Here is a 20,305-nt window from a genome sequence, read left to right on the forward strand (position 1 = left end):
TGTAACTTCCACATTTGGATTGTGTGTGGACGGTGAGGGCTGCCATTGTGTTCTTGCGAGCTTCAGGATGTCCTGTTGGGGAGGGGTATGTGTAGGGACGAGGGGACGTGAGGACCAGACAGAACTTCGTAAACGGCGGTAGAAGGTGCTTCTGGTCCACTTCAGAATCTAAAAACATTTCGGGATATCTCAAAATGTCAAGAAGAGCAGCCTAACTGCTTTGTCCATTCAGACCAGGAGTGTCTTCAAGCAACGGTTGTTGGAGAATTTTGGTTGAAAGACCCTAAAAAGTTTCCTGGAAACTTCGATCTTGTCTTTTCCTGGCGGTTTGGTGTGTGCTAACTGGATGGGAAGTGTAGTGGTCGGTAAGTGTTTGCTTTGAGTCTTCATTTGCTAGTCACGCTATGATTTTTGAGGGCTTTCAAGAGTTCTTAAAGCTTCTTGTTCTCAGTTGAATGGCATCGGAAAGCTAAACTAAGACTGTAATGTCAGTTAGTTGAGTTTAAACCAGTGGTGACCAGATAGAAAGGGAAATTTGGTATATAACAGGTGAAATCTGTTGGAATGGAGTACCTGGACATCCATTGACCTTCTTCCTCTTCACAAATCTTTGTTCTCCTCCTTTTTGGAGGGTGTGTTGGGGTGGATTTGGAATCGTGGGGGGAGGGTGTTGAAATAGGAATGGCGTCAGTGGTTTTGGCAAGGTCTGCCACTTGTTTATTTTCACAGTGTTTATTATTGGAGCTGATTGTAGCTTATTTACACTGCTGTTTAGTCCCTCCCTGTCTTTACCAGTGCAGTGTTTACCAGTGTTTAGACTCAGGAAACAAAGTTTTCTCTAGATTACAGACTGAGCCATAATTTTACTCCCCATCTTAGAGTACAATTTGACTTTAGCATCGTGTATTTTTATGTAGGAGTGACTGGAACACTAAATCTGTTTAGCTAGTAGTTTATAATTTTTTAATATTAGTAATTTTGCTTAAATTATTATAGCAGCATCTTTGATACATAGTAAAAATAGAAAAAAAAATCTATAGCTGTATATAATGTGATTTAAATTAAATATTAATGTATGCATATTCATTCATTTGTTTTAGTATCCATGTAATAAGCAAAACAATTAGTGTATTTTAATATTTTCATATCAAACCTTTTTTTCATTTTTGTCATCAAACAGGTGTGAACTTCAAGGAAGTGAATGAAGACAATAAGCAGACGCTCTTTTCCGAGATCTACACTTCCATAGATACATTGGCCTTCACGTTTGGCAATGTGTAAGTGCAGCACAGTTTCCTAATTATATGTTACTGTAAATTCATTGCTTTGTCATGAAACATTATCTGATTGGTAATTTAAAAAACATCTGCACAGAGGATAGTGACCTCCCTGAGTCAGCAAGCTGAATGTGTGTTCAGCTCATGTCTGTTTTATAAGATAACACCGACTCTGTGGTTTAGGTGTTGCTTGTTATTTTTAACGTCAGGAGTGTGCATGATTGTGTGTGAGTCATTGGCTTTGTTCCTAAACCTAGTGAACTGAACTTCATCATTTTAAGGCATCTTAGACAAAAGCTGTTAGAAAAGGCAACTTAATTTTATCATGTCTGTCTGCCTCCTAAGATATCTTGTTTTAGAAAGATTCCAAGAAAGCATTGCATCGTTTGAATAGAAGGCAATGGCTGCATCCACATATGCATACTGTACTTCCCTACTATATAGTGGGCGAAAAACAGTATGTGAAAAGAGTAGTATGTCTGAACTCTCAGTATTCATAAAACAGTGGGCGAAGTGTACCCAGTTGATTACTTCCAGTGAGATTTTGAAGTGTGCATCCACTTTACTATCCCATGAGGCCACCAGAGATGAATTGTGAAAGGCAGCGAAGTGACACAACTGACATGTCATGTGATAATAACAACATGACGAATGTAGTATTTATGGATTATATTCATACTACACACATTCATGGTATGTAGAACATACTTTTTTTATCAGTTGTGAAGTAATTACTTATTCAAAAGAAATACCAGCTCGGAGAGTATGCGATTTCGGAAACGGGTTGATAAACAATGGATTATTATTGTACAGCATATTTTTGTGCAGTATGTATTTTTATGCTTAAAAAATTGTTAGTTCCTGTCCTTGATTTTGATTGGTCAATAGCTGTGTTTTATTCACGATAAAACACGGCTATGAGCGCTTCACCCAATGGTTCTGTGTATCACTACACAACACCCTTAGCAACCACTCTTAGCAACATAAACTGTATGTTCTCAAATGATACTGTTCATTGAAGCTTACTGCATTATGTAGAAGAGTACTGTGAGAAAAAGAAAGTGAGCGAGTTTATTACCTGAATTCAGATTTAGCATTTTCCTCCAGGTCAGTCCTATGTTCATAATAAAAAATCTGTTTATATGTCTGATGTATCATCCTGTCCTTTTAACAGTTAAGGGGTTTTCCCATGACTGACGCACAGCGCTAGTCAAAGCATTTGTCAGTTGTGTCTTGTTCCGTGTTCACAACAATTCAGTCTTTTCAATATAAAAGTCTTCGTTACTGACTGACACACTCATAAAGACAGTCTTTGCCGCCATCTAATGGCGTAATAATGTAACTACTGTTGCTGTTCGCGGTCAGGGAATATTTTTTCCGGCGGAAGGAAGGCTTTTAATGAAAGTTTACTTCATCAAAGTTGCATTGATACATATTTCTGGCTTTAATATTTGTATTTTATTGTAACCGTATTATAAAAGCAATAAGGTACTCGAGGCTAGTGCTGTATCGTGAATAAGTCACAGCTGAAGGGGTTGCAGGTTTGCCTAACAACATCCTTCAGGAGTGAATTATTGACGATACAGCACAGCCTCTCGTACCTTATTGCTTACTTAAAAGATCATTACAATGTTAGCTTAGCAACATGCTAACAACAACCTATTGGAGTTAAGTCAAGTCTCTTGTGCTATTTTTATTTATATAGTTTTTTGAGTTGCTGCCTATTTAGACCACTCCAAATTGGTCACTTATGAGGTTTTGTCATGGTTAGAATACTGTCTAATTGTGTTCACACACTCATCAGATATGTCTATGATTGGCTACAATGATCAACGCACAGGAGCTTTTGAAAGCACACGGAAGTGTTTGAATTTGAAAATGTTTTGAAAGCAGGTGTCCCTCAGCGGAGCAGTCGGCTGATAGATGTCTGCTTTCGAACGCTCCCGTGTGTATCTGTGCAAGCGTTCGGTGAAGAGCGTCATTGATGTCTGTTTACAACATGTTTTTGAAGCGTTGATCATCGTAGCCAATCACAGACATATGTGATGAGCGCGTGAACACAATGGCCAATCAGAGGTGTTTACGAATCCGCTCAACAGCGCTCAAAGCGTCACATTTCTAAAATTTCAGTACCGACTTTGTATACCGACTAGTACTTTTGACAACGCTACTGTCTAAGGGGGCTGTCCACACAGAATGCTTTTTTACATTCCAATGCACTGTTTTTCCATTGTTTTTCTATGTAAACATGCGTGAGAAGAATGTGTTTCACTGTCGCACTTGGGTTTTGCATCTTTTGCAGTGTCTTGCGCATTACGCTCAGGTTAAAAATAGTTTAGCTTTCCAAATCAGTCACTTACGAGGTTCCGTGACTGCTACGATGCAGCTACCTATGTAGTAGGTAGCAAGCTGTCTCACTAGATTTTTGGAACAAAGCTATATGGTCCTGCTGTGCATGTACGTTTATGTGTGTGTTGTTTTAATGCTGAGTTTGTTTTTGTCTTGTCTTCCTCAGAGTGTCTGACTTCCTTATGGGAGATGTAGAGAATGGCTCAGCCTCGGGGCTTCCTCAGGCCCGCAGGAGCAGGGTGAGATTTCCCGCTGTCCACTCCTCATTATACACTTTAAAGCAGTCCGATTTAACAGGTGGCTGTATGTCACGTCAAAGGCTGAAGGATACGGATGCTTTCTGTGCTTTAGAGGTGGGGGTCAGAGAGTGCAAAGCTCAGTAAAGAAAAATAGAAACATGGTCTGTTTTGGAGAAGAGGGCTCTTCCTGTTTGGACCACCCCTGTGATATATCTCATGGAAAAAGCCAGTGACACTTTGGCATTGTGATTTGACTGAGCACTCTCAGATAAAGCAGATATGGAAGATAAAACGTGTTTCCTTTTCTGTATTGGATTGTTTGTTCATTCTGTGTCTTTTATTTCAGTCTTTTGAAAACCTGACGGTGGAGTCCGGAGGATGTGGACCGGAAAAAGATGACCCTCCAGGTGAGAGTCAATCCATTTTCCAAATGCAAGTTACTTATGAATATGCTTAAATTATATCTTTTAAAGGATTAGTTCACTTCAGAATTAAAATTCCCTGATAATTTACTCACCTCCATGTCATCCAAGATGTTTGTCTTTCTTTCTTCATTTAAAAAGAAATTAAGGTTTTTGAGGAAAGCGTTCCAGGATTTTTCTCCATATAGTGGACTTCAACAGTTATCAACGGGTTGAAGGTCCAAATTGAGTTTAAATGCAGCTTCAAAGGGCTCTACATGATCCCAGCCGAGGAATAAGGGTCTTATCTAGCGAAATGATCGGTCAGTTTTCTTTTTTTTTTCTTTTTTTTTTTTTTTAAAGAAGAAAAATTGGATACTTTTTAACCACAAATGTTGGTCTTTGACAAGCTCTGTGATGCTCCACGCATTACGTAATCACATTGGAGAGCCCTTTAAGCTGCAATTTGGACCTTCAACCTATTGGTTATTGTTGAACTGTTTTTTTTATAATTTCATTTGGAAATATGTCACATAACAGAAATAAAACAACAATTGCAAAGGTTTGAATTTAGCAGCACGGATCACACCCACGTAGACACAAACATATCAAACAGCTCTCTGTTCTCAGATCAGATTTTACTGATAATTCTTAGCATGTGTGAATAAACTCTCTCTCGGGTCACACATTCGCTGTCACTTTAAATCCTAGCAGGGCTGCTTAGTGCCAATCCACTCTAATACAGCCCCAAGGTCAGTAAGCACTTTCCATCTGTAACTCCTACACACACATACGCAAACACCCTGCCCCTGGTGTAAAAACACCTATGTCTGGGGTGGGCTTGCTGGGATCCATACGTCAGCCCCTGCTGCTCACCCTCACGGATGTGTTTGGGTTTGTGTCTGTCCTCTTCGCAGGTCCCTCTCCGCCCGCGCGGGTGGAGGAGATGGATGGAGCTTTGCTCCGGAGTGACAGCGGGGTTGAGTCCGCCCTGCTCTATGCCAAAGCCTGGTCGAAGTACACCAAGGAACTCCTAGCCTGGGTGGACAAACGTCTTAATATGGGTGAGTAGAGCTTCTAGATATCTCATGTTTATCTATCATTAGTAGATGAGGGGGTTGCAATTAGATGTCAATCAAGTTAGAGTCATATTTTGTCTTCAACTTTATGATGTGTTTTTCAGTGACTGATGAAAATATGATTAATAAATATGTATAATTGAATATTTGAGTAGACTAGGGCTTACAAAATGACAATGAGAAATGTTTAATTTCACAATTTGTAGCTTTGATTATATGACATCATATGTAACGTGCAATGGTCATGATAATATAATTCAAATGACACGCTACCATTCAAAAGTTATATATATATACATTCATAATTGTAACAACTTAAAATATTTTAGTTAGTCGGATGACTGTCTAATTGCACTGACAAAATTTTATATATATATATATATATATATATATATATATATATATATATATATATATATATATATATATATATATATATATATATATATATATATATATATTATATACATTTTTTTTTGTCAGTGCAATTAGACAGTTATCCGACTAACTATTTTTTATATATATATATATATATATATATATATATATATATATATATATATATATATATATATATATATATATATATATACATTCATAATTGTAACAACTTAAAATATTTTAGTTAGTCGGATGACTGTCTAATTGCACTGAAAAAAAAAAAAAAAAAAAAAAATATATAATATATATATATATATATATATATATATATATATATACATTCAGAATTGTAACAACTTAAAATATTTTAGTTAGTCGGATGACTGTCTAATTGCACTGACAAAAAATATATATATATATACATTCAGAATTGTAACAACTTAAAATATTTTAGTTAGTCGGATGACTGTCTAATTGCACTGACAAAAAAAAAAAAAAAATATATATATATATATATATATATATATATACATTCAGAATTGTAACAACTTAAAATATTTTAGTTAGTCGGATGACTGTCTAATCGCACTGACAAAAAAAAAAAAAATATATATATATATATATATATATATATATATATATATATATATATATATATATATATATATATACGTTCAGAATTGTAACAACTTAAAATATTTTAGTTAGTCGGATGACTGTCTAATTGCACTGACAAAACAAGGCTCTATCTTAATCATATCCTTCGCTTTTATTCCCAGACATTGAGTGTGCAAAGAGCTATGCTAAGATGGCTGAATCTGCAAAGGCGCTGGCGTCTCAACAGGTCAATATTTCTGCTATGATATGCACTTCATAAAAGTACAGTACAAAAAACTACAAATTTCCATTCTTAGACTATAAAAAAAAACCTTTGCTAAGTAAACAATGGTGCTATCAAAGCTTTTTATCAGTTTGTTCAATCCTTTGTGGTTTATTCCAGGAACACATGCCATTCCGGGATATTTACATCTCTGCCTTCAAGAATGATATTGAATACAGCCATTTGATCATGCAAACCACAGCTGCGCTACAGTCCAACAAATTCATGCAGGTACAACTACTATTTCCTTTCTGATTTTGATCTTATGCTCTCATTGTGTAACTGATTAATTGGAAATGTACTACTTTTTTAAAAGTGTATGTCCTTTTTTAGCCTCTGCAAGCTCGAAAAAATGAGCTCGATAAGTTGAGGAAGGAGGTGAAGGAACAATGGCAGAGAGAGCAGAAGAAAATGGTGGGTAGATTTGCAGGCAAATCAATGAAAAGCAGTATTTGCGAAATACGTTGCTCACTATGAGGTCCCTTCTGAAAACCGAGTTGGCACAGCTGTCAGCCTGTTTGCTGTTCAAATTCCTCTGCTGATCTAATAGAGGCTCTGTGTTAACACTAATTACATCAGATTCAATTGCAGCAACTTCATTCTGTTGGTGCACAGACATGTCTTTGTGTGAGGTATTTTTGTAAGTGGCTGTTTAGCACCTTAGCATGACTTATTACTGCCGAAAAGAGAACAAAGAAAGTTTAAGTTAGTGCTTAAGCACTGCTGCACTCTCAAGTGCAGTTGTCTGTGTTCTTCTAGTGCCTCTGAATGGGCACCAAGAATGTACTTCCTTTAGAGCGTATTTGCGTGATTTGACTGTTATATAAATGTGTTGTGTAATGGATGTGCATATGTGCTGAAATGTGTTGATTAGTTTGACTTTATTATAAGAAATTGCTGTTTTATGGTGCTTATTTGGTATTTTTTCCCAATGTATGATTTTTGAAGGGCCAGTATTCTTTTTTGCAACTTTTTATTATTATTATTAGTCCACTTTTATCATTTGTCGAAGTTTTAACTGATAACATTTTTGCAAGATATTAAAGATGAGCACACTCTTTAATACAGTTTTTCTCAGTCGTTTTGGTACATTTCTCAGATCAGAATTGAAATTCTCAAAACTACCTGTTCAATTCTCACATCATTGTGTCACTTGTGCACATCAAAAAAGCAGTTTCTCATTTCTTTGAACAAGTTGCAAATGCTTTGGTACATCCATGCAAATGATTATGTACAATTCTCTGTTGTTTCCTACATTATCAGTTGCTTATGTCATGTTGATCAAAATTTATTATATTGGGTCTCTGTTGAATAGTCTCACCCCCACAACATTTAGGCACAAGCTCATAGCATAAGTCTTTACATGCAAAATGGTTGAACAAGTTATCATAATATGTCAAGCATATTTCTATACTTTCTATATTTCCATTAGACTTTTTTCTAAATCTGTCCTGAATTGGTAAATTGCTCCCAGGTGAATCTTGACAACATGACATGACTCAATAACGACATGACTCAATGACTCAATGACATGTTCTGTCAATAAAATACAGTACAAACAGTAAGAGAGTAAATTTGAATCTTTTCCATTCTCTTGCAATTACACTCACACATACACTAAGATGTAACTTATAATTGACAATAATTGTCATCAAAACTTTAGCCATAGTTTCCATCAGAACGTCCCTCCAGAGTAAACGGTTATATTGAGAACATGACTAAACAATTTGACTGTCTTATCCGTACACAATGACACAAGGACTTGTCATTCTGATGGCACTGACATGTTCATTGACACAGATATTTACTTTTGAGAGATGAACTAAGGATTTTGAGTAAGAGAGTGGCTTTTGCAGGTTATCCATGGTGTTTTGCTATTTGTACAAATTGTTTTGCGAAATGCACTTACTGTTTTGCAAATTGTGAGTTTGATTCGAGAAATGTACCAAAGCGACTGAGAAAAACTGTAATATGTATAAGCAGAGATGGTCCAAAATGCATGCGGCACTTAGTTTAAGATTGAGTTATGAGGGTGGTGTTATGGATCCAATGGAGTTATGAGGTTTAGTCACAACTTTTAATTGGTTAAATATTTGCAAAACCCACTAACAGATGTAAAGGGTGACCAATAGTGATGATTTACAGAAAAAAAAAAAAAGATGAAATACGATAAGAGGTTTCCGCTAACAGATTTATTTTTATATCACTCTGGAATGACTTGGCTGTTTTTGTTACTGTACCTTTAAGATGTCTCCATTTAAATGACCTCTGTTATGATTGGCTAATCATATGAATGTGTTTAAATTTTGTATTTACAGCATGAAGCAGACAGTGCGCTGAAGAAGGCCCGGCTCCTGCAGGCTCAGAGGCAGGAAGAGTACGAGAAAGCCCGCTGCTCAACCAGTCGAGTGGAGGAGGAACAGATCGGAACAGGAAAACAGCTTGAGAAGAGACGCAAACTAGAGGAGGAGGCTCTGCAGAAGGTCTGACACGGATGCAGCGCACACCACGTTCCTAATTCATATAATTAAAAAGATTAACTATATTATAAATATTTGATATAATAAAATAAGATTGCACCCTTAACTAGTTTCATTGTTGCAGCTATGTTTTATTTGTAACTAGTATAGCTAACTACTTTTCTAAAATGCTAAGGAGTCACAACAATTGTTTACTACTACAACTATAATTTATGAGTCTCTTTTGGCTTGGCATACTAGTTTCCTCAAGTCTGCTGTAAATAATCCGTTGTTTTTGACACGAAGATGATTTGGGCCAGAAATGAGAGAAACAGGAAATATCCTGGTCTAAATATAATTGTGTTTGTATGTGTCTGTTTCTAGGCAGAGGAAGCCCAAGAACATTACAAGCATTGCATTACAGATGTCGGGGTGAAGAGAGTGGACCTGGCCAACACCAAGAGCGAGATTCTTACTCAGATACGAGAGCTTGTGTTTCAGTGCGACCTGACCCTGAAAGCAGTGAGTAATAATGTACACACACATTTAGATCAAATCTAACTTATTACTGGTTATTCAGACAAAACAGGCGCACCTGGGATCCTTGAGGCGGAGTGTAATTGGTTGACCTCACTTTAACAAAGTGACCTTAGGCTACAGATTAAATTTCACAATTTCTTAACCAGGAATGACTCAGTGGACAAGCGATAAAGTGTTAATTATTTTTTATTTTTTTGACAATTGCTTGATTTTACTTTTTTCATGTTTTTTAATGTTTATAAATTTGGGGGATTTATATATTTATATATATATAATATATATATATATATATATATATATATATATACACATGCACATATTATATATTTACAAACTTTTATGTTTAATGCGATTAATTGCGATTAATTGATCTGACAGCATATATATATATATATATATATATATATATATATATATATATATATATATATATATATATATATCGCATCTAACATAAAACTTTGTAAATATGTTTGTATGTGTATATATTTATACAAACTTTTATGTTAGATGCGATTAATCGATTTGACAGCATATATATATAATATATATATATATATAATGTTGGTGTGTATATATGTATATGTATATATATGCTGTCAAATCGATTAATCGCATCATATATATATATATATATATATATATATATATATATATATATATATATATATATATATATATAGCTTTAATTTAAATAATTTAGTGCTTCAACTTCAAATTATTTCAGTTTCAGTTAAAGTTTTTCTGTTTTATTTCAGCTTTATTTTATTTTAGTTACAACACTAAATCCCATTGGTTTGAAATTCTGTTCAAACAGATTTGCATTAAAGTTTCAATCATTAACATCACTAAAACATCCTTAATATTGTTCTAACATCTGGCCAGTAACTTTTCTGCAACATATTGCAGTTGTTCAGATGCTGTGGTTTTTCAAAATGTATTTTCGAAATTTGGCAAAATTAGGATGAGATGTTTGTGTCAATTGCCTAAGTTGTACTCATTTGATAATAATAATTTATTTTCTTGCTTGCAGGTGACGGTGAACTGGTTTCAGATGCAGCAGGCCCAGGTGGTGTCCCTGCCTGTGAACTTCCAGTCACTATGCGAGAACGCTAAACTGTACGAGCCGGGTCTGTGTTACACTGAATTTGTGAAGAGTCTGCCTTCAGACAGGACCAGAGTGGATTCATTCTCCTTTGACATCTCTGGGACACAGAACACAGGGTAGGTCTATATCCCTATCCGTAATTTTTCCCCAGCTCAAGACATTCCCACCGAGATGAGTATCCAGGAAAATCTATGTTTTGGAATCACTATGAGAAGTTTTGATTCTCAAAAACTGGCAGCGGCCTGCTTGTTTTTTTCCCAGATCTTTGACATTTAAGTCACTGAGTGATGGAGAAAGAGAGAGAAAATGAATTGTGTTGGTGAGAATGTCACACAATTGTGTGGTTGCCCTCAGGTCTTCCTGAGGAAATGGCTGTGGTCAGGGCAGAGAGGGATTCAGGGAACGGGACAGGAGTGAAGGGAGGAATGTTTCTAGTTGTTCCTATTTAGCAGATCTCACGTTAACACGCGCTCTTTCTGGCACATGAATCTGGGTTGTTGATATCCTGTGTTGTGTTGGGGACAGTATTTCAGAGAGACCTCTATTAAAAACACACCTCTCATTTCTGAAACGAAACTCAAAAGCAGTCTAGTCAAAACACCCATGTTCTAACACAAGGTCCTTTTTTATTCATGGCTTGGTGAGAGATTTAGCTGAAGGCCTTTTGTTTCGAACTGTTAAGAGGTTTTACTAAAATGGCTGGAAGGTGGTGAAAACTGGATTTCGACAGTCTCTCTTTTAAGCAAGCACACAAGTGTTAAAGGGATAGTTCACCCAAAAATTAAAATGATCCAATAATTTACTCATCCTCAATATATAGCGTACCAACATTAACATGTTTAAATAGCCACAGTCAATATGTCCAACTATGTTCTTTCTCATATCAGGTTTGTGGTATAAAAGCTGACTAAACTAGTCCAAACTACTTTTAACTGGTTTTCTGAAATACTTTTTTATGTTCATGCAGGTTGCCCCTCTCAAAGCGAGTGATGAATAGCGGTCATTCATCCCAAGTTCACTTGTCCCAGGTGTCTCTCACACCTGGAGACTTCCTGAGCGCCGACGACGTGGAGAGTCACGTCCAAGCACGCACTGGAAAGATGACGGATGGACGCTCCAACAGCACTACAGATATTCAAGGTAGCACATAAAACACCTCTTCTCTTTTGAACAAGTTTTCCTTAAAAGCGCAGCACGTTTTAATGTATGGTGAGGTCCAGTTAGGCTGCATCACTCTGGGGTTTGGCTGACTTCCCTGGAATGCTAAAAGTGAATCGCTCCCTCAGGATGCACCCTCGTTTATCTCTTTCATGAAAAACTTTGTTCTTTTCACTAATGACCGATAAAACCTCCGCTTTGAGATAGGCCTGTCAGACCTGCTTTTAGCAGAGATCAATTGGACACATTAGTGTTTTGAGACATCTCATTAAGGTTTACGAGAGTGAACTAGCATCAGCTGAAGACAGGGCAGAGGAAGTGGGCGTCAGATACACCTGTGATGTTTCTAACTCTCATTTACTATTTTTCATCCAACTTCCTTTAATTTTATCCTATTTATTATTAGGGTATCAATACTGATTCAATAATGATTCAATTTGATTCTGATTCATAAGCTCTCAATTCAATTGAATTCTGATTCAAATTAGATTTGATTAAATTAATTTGGGTGTATTTTAGTTATAATGTCCATTTTGCATAAAGTACATGTGATGGTAATTTTCTCTCTGCTAAAACTTTAAATTATATGTAGTGTTTCAGACTGATTCAAATCTGTAACTTTAATTAAAACCAGTGTTTGTCAGACGTTTTCTGCCATTCCCCACTTTCTAGGTAGGGAAGGGTTCCGAGTCCCACCTGTCCCAAATCACCCCAACAAAATGTTAATAAATTAGGTTAAGTTTAAAACATTTAAAATGTATTAATTTATTTTATTAACATTGCATTTTAAAACATTACATCAAATAACAGCATAAAAAACTTTATTATTTTTTTACAGTCTATGATAAATTATAAATTAAATATTATTTGAGGGTTTTATCGTTTCCATGGCAACGCGTCAGGCTTGTCAGAAAAAACAGATGTAACGCTTTTATTTCGTTTCTTTTTTTCACAAAATATTCACAAACTTGCTTACCATGTCATCAACTATCTGATATTCCGATTCTCAAATATGTATAAGTGAGTGTGTTTTGTCGTCTAAAAACGTTAATAAATGATCTTGATCTATAAGGCGAGATGGGCGCCGCCATCTTTGTTTGCGCAACTGTTCTGCGAGTCCTGTCAGTCGGATTTATAGCACGTGAATTAATCAATTTCTCCCGAAATCCATGTAGGTAAGTGTCTGGTGATCTGGGAGAAAAATAGAGTAAACTTTATAGTTATTTATACTATGTGTGTCTGATATGAATAAAACACGTCGGCAAATTATATTTGAATTGATTGTTACTGCTGCTTCCATAGACATCAGTATGTAACGTTACTTTACAAACTCTAAATGTATGGTTTTACTAGTACTTATGTATATTTAAATGTCGGACACCTAAAATAAACATTATGTTGTTAAAAACACTGCATAGTTGTGATAAATGACAAGCGCTGCTGAACGCGTCCGTCTCTGGCTCAGCGCCAGCCAAAGCGCGAAAACACAATTTGAATCTTGCAGATAAGTGACGTTACTGAACGTTATAAATCCCATATTTGGGACCGTACTCTCAGGGGCACATAAATAAAAATCCCATATGTGAGACAGGACTCAAAAGGTTAAAAGAGATGGGCACAAAAATGTCCAAATTTCCTCTCGTTTGTCGCGCCCCATCTGTCATGTCTCTATGCCCCACACTTTGAGAAACGCTGATTAAAATTATTAATTAAAAGGTCTGGCTCATAAGAGTCATGTTTTGGGAATCAGGTTACATTGGTATATTAAATTGTTATGATTCACTAAAAAGAACTGGTTCATAAGAGTCATTTGTTTCAGGAATCAGGCTACACTGGTGACTATATATGGTTATGATTCACTAAAATGAACCAGTCCATAAGAGTCATTTGGTTGCAGAATCGGGCTACTACAGTAAATCTGTTTGAAGAAATCTGTATTTTATAAAGCGCCATATAAATAAACCTGACTTGACTTAGTACACTATATTTTTTTGAATCAATAAAATGAACTGGTTCATAAGAGTAATTTGTTCATGAATCAATCACTTATGTACCATGTTATATAGTGAAACACAATGATGGATATATATATATATATATATATATATATATATATATATATATATATATATATATACACACACATTAAAAACGAGCTTGTGTATTCAGATAAAAGTTTCTGAATGTTATGTCGTGTTGGATAGCTCTGAGGATCCAGGGTCCGTTCCGGGTCTGGAGGACCAGCAGTCAGGGTGGAGGCATGTGCAGTGACTCTGAGAGCGCTGGAGGAAGCAGCGAATCTCGCTCTATGGACTCTCCTACAGCAAGCCCAGGTACAGCTATAGTCACTCTTACTCTTATAAATCTCTCATCGCTTGAGGCAGAACAACACTCTTGATTGACAGGTCTTGTGTCATAACCGTGCATAACATAGTGATGGTAAACAGACAAGTCACGTATTCAGGTGCAAAATGACCCAGAATGCCATGTAGTGCTTACAGTACATATACTACCATTGAAAAGTTTGTTTTTTATAAAGAAATTACTAATTTTGCTCAGCAAGGATGCATTAAATTGATCAAAAGTGACAATAAAGACATTTATTATTCTATTTCTATTTCAAATAAATGCTGTTCTTTTGAACTTTCTATTCATCAAAGAATCCTGAAAAATGTATCATGGTTTCCTCAAAAATGTTAAGCAGCACAACTGTTTTCAACATGAAATTAAATGTTTTTTAGCAGCATATTAGAATTATTTCTAAAAGATCATGTGATTGAAGATTTGGCTTTGCATCACAGGAATAAATTACACTTTAAAAATATATTAAAATAATTTTTTACATCTATTTTTATTTTAAATTGCAATAATATTTTACAATGTTGCTGTTTTTATTGTATTTTTATCAAATAAATAAGCATAAGCAACTACTTTCAAAAATATTACCATCCCCAAACTTTTGAACAGTACTGTAACATCTTCTATATATGATTTTTGCATTGATTGTAAACATGTAGTGTTGAAACTAATCATCCCTTTGTGGCATTTTTCAGGTGATTTTAAGAGAAGGCTTCCCAGAACCCCATCCACCGGCACCATGTCTTCAGCAGATGATCTGGATGAGAGAGAACCACCATCTCCTTCAGATAATGGTGAACTTTTGTACATTGAGTTCCAAACATGCTCTCTGTTTGACATTGCGCACATTCTTTTACTGTAACCCACACACAATGCACAGAATGTAGTCCACTCATGTTAGAATTATTGCTGAAAACATTTTTCAAAATCTTTTGGCTGTAAACATTGTCTTTTAGGCTTGAGTGAAATGGTTACGGAGGCAGCCAGCTCTCCTGGGCCTTTTCGCAACACGCAGATGTCTAAAGCGGCACAGACGCACAAGCTGAGGAAGCTCCGTGCTCCATCGAAGTGCCGGGAGTGTGATAGTCTAGTAGTTTTTCATGGTGCTGAATGCGAGGAGGTGAGGTTTTACATACACACACAGGTCATTGATAAAGCATGAGCTAAAATTATTTTTTGTAAGATAATGTTATTTGATGTTTTTGTGTTTCAAATGATATTTCATACCTTTAAGGTGAAGAATAAGTTAGCACAATGAAAATGTAATTATGTAATCTGTTCTTCATTATTTTCAGTGTTCTCTCGCTTGTCATAAGAAGTGTTTGGAGACTCTAGCCATCCAGTGTGGGCATAAGAAGCTACAGGGAAAACTCCATCTCTTTGCTATCGACTTTGCTCAGGCAGCCAGGAACAGTCCAGATGGAATCCCATTCATCATCAAAAAATGCACCTCAGAGATCGAAAACAGGGCTCTTAATATCAAGGTGGGTACTTCCTCTCTATGCCTTACGTATTTCCAGGAGGATATGAAACGTAAAAGATGAGCGAGACTGAAAGAGGATGTTTTGTTGTGTTTTTTAAAAAGGGAATTTATCGTGTTAACGGTGCCAAATCACGGGTGGAGAAGCTTTGTCAGGCCTTTGAGAATGGGAAAGATCTGGTTGAGCTTTCGGATCTCTACCCTCATGATATCAGCAACGTCCTCAAACTCTACCTACGCCAGGTATAAGTCAAAATTATATTTTTTAAGTAATAAATGTATTATGTTTTTGTGACTTTTTTATTATTATCCATTATTAAACAAAATTATTTAAGAAATATTTTGCCCTAAAAACATAAATTTTTAGCCCTGCTTCAGAATTTTTTAATTTTTTTTTATTTTAATTAAATGTATTTTTATTAATAATTTATATATATATATATATATATATATATATATATATATATATATATATATATATATATATATATATATATATATATATATATTATAATGTATATATTATATTAATATATTAGTAATTTATTATTATTCTATTTCATTATGTGAATTTTATATTGTTCTATTTACCCATTTATAAAATAAAATAAAATAAAAAAGTACTTTTGTATAATAAAAATGATAATTTTATGCCCCTCAGCTCCCAGAGCCCCTCATTCTTTTCCGATACTATAACGACTTCATCGGATTGGCCAAAGAGAGTCAGAGTATTATTGTTGACGAAGTAGAGGCGTCAAGAGGCTGTCCCACCTCCGACAGCCCGCAGATCAGCGTAGAGCTCAACCGGGTCCTCTTCAAGATTAAAGACCTGCTGCGTCAGCTTCCTCCAGCCCACTACAAAACCCTGCAGTTCCTGATTCAGCACTTGCACAGGTGTTTGAACGAGAATATGTTTTAATTAGAATATCGATGAAAACAGTGTCAGTTATGTAATCATATTTTTCTTTCTAATAGGGTGTCAGAAAGGGCGGATGAGAACAAGATGACTGCCAGTAATCTGGGCATCATCTTTGGGCCCACACTGATCAAGCCCCGACAGGCCGATGCAGAGGTCTCTCTGTCCTCTCTGGTGGATTACCCCTACCAGGCCCTGATAGTGGAGCTTTTGATCCGCCATTACGAGATGATCTTCGATACTCCTCTGAGTCCTCTTCCCCCTTCCTCCCCTGTAGCAGAGAGCTCTCCGCTTCCCTTCAAATCACGCTTCACCCCACAGGAGAAGGAACAACAGCTTAGCCGACATTCAAAGTCCCTGGTGGACATTAAGGAGGTGAGGCGGTTTGTTGATGTTTATGATGATGTTGATAATAATGGGTAAAGTCCATCAGAAACCAAGTTCTGATAGCTTGATAAGTTTCAGACTGGCCCAAAGCAGTCATTACCTGGTCAAGATGGTAGTTTTGCTAGTTTGAACCATCTTTATTAAGCCAATTAGCACTGGTAGACCACCTTTGACCATTAATAGTTGGGATTTTGTGGTCCAAGTAAGTTTTCCAGCAGAGAGAAGATCAAACCAAACCTTAGAAGCCTAAAAAATGATACCAAATGTGTCTAATAAAAAGTCTCTGCTTCATATTTCCATTTTTGTTTCATTTGTCAAAGCAGCAACAACCAAAGGCTAAGACATATAAAAGACATTCCTCTGTAATACCTTCTATGCACCTGATGGATGAGGTGAAAGAGGTGAAGATAAGATCTGACAAAGACTTCACTGCAGGTCAGTATTGATTTACTTGGCTAAAAACCCATAAAGTGACATATTGTCATATTACGAAAGCTTCTACTACTTCTCTCACTCTTCGTCTTTACATGCAGTTGCCGATACAGTGGACATCAACAGGCACCTCTCGTCAAGCGTTCCTGAAATGCGGAACTCACCCAGCCTCAGCCGCCGCAACCACGTCTCCAGAGTTCAGCTTCGGCCTCCGAGACCCAAGCTGGCCTCTCGACCTATCAGCATGCCAGCCGAGCGGCTCCTCAACCTCGCCAAGGTGGACGAATGTAACGTGAAGAACTCCGTAGAGCAGGATGACAACCACAGTCGTGATCCCGTCATTGAGGAGGTGTCTGAAGAGGAGAAGCCCAAGTCCAGAGCGGGAAACCATTACAGGAAATCTTACATCGATACGCAGACCCTACGGCGGACATGGGACAAGCAGTATAAGCATCACGAAATCACTCCAAAGACCTTCATGATTACAACTACCTGTCCTTCTGATTCCGGGACCAATGATGCCAACGTTCATACTTCTTCTCTCACGTCATCGTCTTTCTCAGAACACACCAAATCCGCCAGCACTGCTCTTGCTAATAGACCCTACACCATTGCTGTGAGGCCTGGACGGACTTTACGTAGGGAAGGAAACGTTAGTGAGTACTGCCCTGTTCCCACAGCCTTCAGGCCTCCTAGAACTCTGCAACCTCCTCCTGGAACGTTCTACAAACCTCCAGGTAGCAAAACCAAATCATTAACAGAGGTCGAGCGTAAGTCTAGTAGAGCAATTGCAAACAGCACCGAGGAAGAAGAAGAGGATGATGATGACGACGATGAGGAGGAGGAAGGGTTTGGGGTGGAGGTCTCGGTTGATGAGCCCGAGCCGGATTTGGACCCGGAACCATCACCAGAGCTGGATGCCTGCAATACAAGCCCACTTCCGCTCCCCCAGTCTCCCAGCTCCAGCCCGGAGGAACTCGGACAAAACGAGACCAAACCCGTGTACCAGAGACTCAGATCACACCGTATGCAGGATCTCGAACACAGGGAGGCACATTTTGTTTGAGATCTGGACACGTATGATTCGAGGGGGACAGCCAAGGAATGTCATTTCGGGACGAAGGAGCCCGACTATGACATACCCTGGACACTGTCTTTGACGATTTTGTCTCGGACTTGTGAATTTTAGCAACGGCCCCATTTTGTATATGTGGAAATATTTTCCATAACTGTGAAGAGATGCAAGGACATGTTATAAATCTATATATTAATATATATTGCGCATCTTTTGTTTGTAATAATCAAACAAACCCCTTGGACAAGAATTTACACAGTATGCACTTAATGTTTTTTACTTTATCGCATCACTTATGCACAAAGTCCTGTTTTCGCATTATAACACCAGAACGTCACTGTCACTGTGCAATTTCATTTACACTGTATATGATAGTTTGTTTAAAATATATATAAATATATATATTCTGTATATTTCTGTTTTTTTATGTTTTACACCAAAACCAAAATGACCAAGCTGTTACAGTTGAGTATCGTCACTTTATTATAATCATAAAATGCACTTATTAGACTTTGGATCCACACATTTCTCGCTACTGAATTGTTAAACTACATGCAGTGTTAATTTTGTTTTTCAAGAACAACAGACAGATGTAATCTGACCTGTCTGAGAGATGTACACTTGTTTTTTTTAAAGTGTGCAAAGGTATTTTTTTGTCTTGTTTCTTTTTTTAATACAAAAAATGCTGATATTAATTATTGTTTATAAGTCTGTTAAAATAGCGCTTTTAGAAATGCAATTTGGCCCACATTCTATTAAGTGTTCATATAATATTGTAACAGTTTGCCCAAAGTTTTTTTTTTTTCTTCTTTTTCTTATTATTTTACTGGTTCATATCAACATCAACTGAAATGTCAGTTTACCCAAAACAAGCAAGTCAAGCCAAAGCAAGTGCCTTCATTTATGAGAGTCCACTGACTGGTTGTCCAACACAAATTAGCTAGTCTAAACCACATTTTACCAGTTTAACACTCAATCAGTGTCTTTTGTAAATAGCAACCATGTATCTGATGTGAATGATATAAACTGAGTATTTTCAAGATGTCTTGCCTTCCCTCAAGTGTAAAAACAGGTACATGATGTGAGAATACACACTTGTAACTTATTAAAACCACAGCTGATGTCAAATTTGAGTTCATGTTTTTACTTGAAATTGTTCTGATGTACTTCACAGAATGTGTTACCCCTCATTATGTGTGCACAGAAATGTGTTTTTGAAGTCCCAGCCATAAATTTAATCAAAATTAAACTTGATAATTAGCGAATGGTGAATGTCAATGATTATTGTAACGATGAATTGTTAAAAAAAATATATTTCTTATCTCTTATTATTGGTTGTTTTTACCTCAGTTAATATGGGGCATCTTGATATTGCATCCTGATATGGTAACACTTTAGTATGGGGAACATATATTCACTATTATGACTTTTGCCTCAATAAACTCTTAATTTACTGCTTATTAATAGTTATTAAGGTAGTTATAGCTTTTAAGTTTATATACTGGGTATTAATATGTGCTTTACAAGTACATCCTAGTAGCCTAATATGCACGTGAATAAGCAACAAGTTAAAGGTGCTAAAGAGGATGTTTTGTTAATACATTTTTCAATATTACTTGAAACTGTCTTTACTAACTGATAAAAGACTATTTATTAGGTGCACTGAAAGTAATAATATTAATATACATAATCTGTGCACGAGGTAGGGCCTTAAAAACATCAGCCAATCGTTTACGCGATTGGCCCTCTGGCTTGTCAATCACTGCCGTGACGTTCCTTGTGAGAG

The 20,305-nt window shown here is 36.5% G+C and overlaps 1 protein-coding gene across 4 annotated transcripts in view; it reads left to right on the plus strand.

Annotated features, from left to right (window-relative positions):
• arhgap29a (Rho GTPase activating protein 29a) overlaps positions 1-19,764 on the plus strand; it is a 50,910-nt gene extending 31,146 nt beyond the window's left edge. The window contains exons 1-21 of one of the 4 annotated variants that reach the window (XM_067377349.1): positions 34-365; positions 1,181-1,277; positions 3,793-3,865; positions 4,212-4,272; positions 5,184-5,330; positions 6,506-6,570; positions 6,727-6,837; positions 6,940-7,020; positions 8,925-9,089; positions 9,450-9,587; positions 10,639-10,829; positions 11,681-11,853; positions 14,076-14,204; positions 14,925-15,023; positions 15,186-15,349; positions 15,525-15,713; positions 15,815-15,952; positions 16,371-16,603; positions 16,685-17,000; positions 17,333-17,447; positions 17,546-19,763. In XM_067377349.1, coding sequence (XP_067233450.1) covers positions 347-365; positions 1,181-1,277; positions 3,793-3,865; positions 4,212-4,272; positions 5,184-5,330; positions 6,506-6,570; positions 6,727-6,837; positions 6,940-7,020; positions 8,925-9,089; positions 9,450-9,587; positions 10,639-10,829; positions 11,681-11,853; positions 14,076-14,204; positions 14,925-15,023; positions 15,186-15,349; positions 15,525-15,713; positions 15,815-15,952; positions 16,371-16,603; positions 16,685-17,000; positions 17,333-17,447; positions 17,546-18,510 — 3,669 coding nt within the window. In that variant the 5' untranslated portion in view covers positions 34-346 and the 3' untranslated portion in view covers positions 18,511-19,763. Of the gene's footprint in view, positions 1-33; positions 366-1,180; positions 1,278-3,792; positions 3,866-4,211; positions 4,273-5,183; positions 5,331-6,505; positions 6,571-6,726; positions 6,838-6,939; positions 7,021-8,924; positions 9,090-9,449; positions 9,588-10,638; positions 10,830-11,680; positions 11,854-14,075; positions 14,205-14,924; positions 15,024-15,185; positions 15,350-15,524; positions 15,714-15,814; positions 15,953-16,370; positions 16,604-16,684; positions 17,001-17,332; positions 17,448-17,545 lie in introns of those variants that run through there. The other 3 variants (XM_067377346.1, XM_067377347.1, XM_067377348.1) reach the window with 3 other exon arrangements.
• Positions 19,765-20,305: the final 541 nt, after the last annotated feature.

This window comes from Chanodichthys erythropterus, chromosome 23 (genome assembly GCF_024489055.1).
Source record: "Chanodichthys erythropterus isolate Z2021 chromosome 23, ASM2448905v1, whole genome shotgun sequence".
NCBI lineage: Eukaryota > Metazoa > Chordata > Actinopteri > Cypriniformes > Xenocyprididae > Chanodichthys > Chanodichthys erythropterus.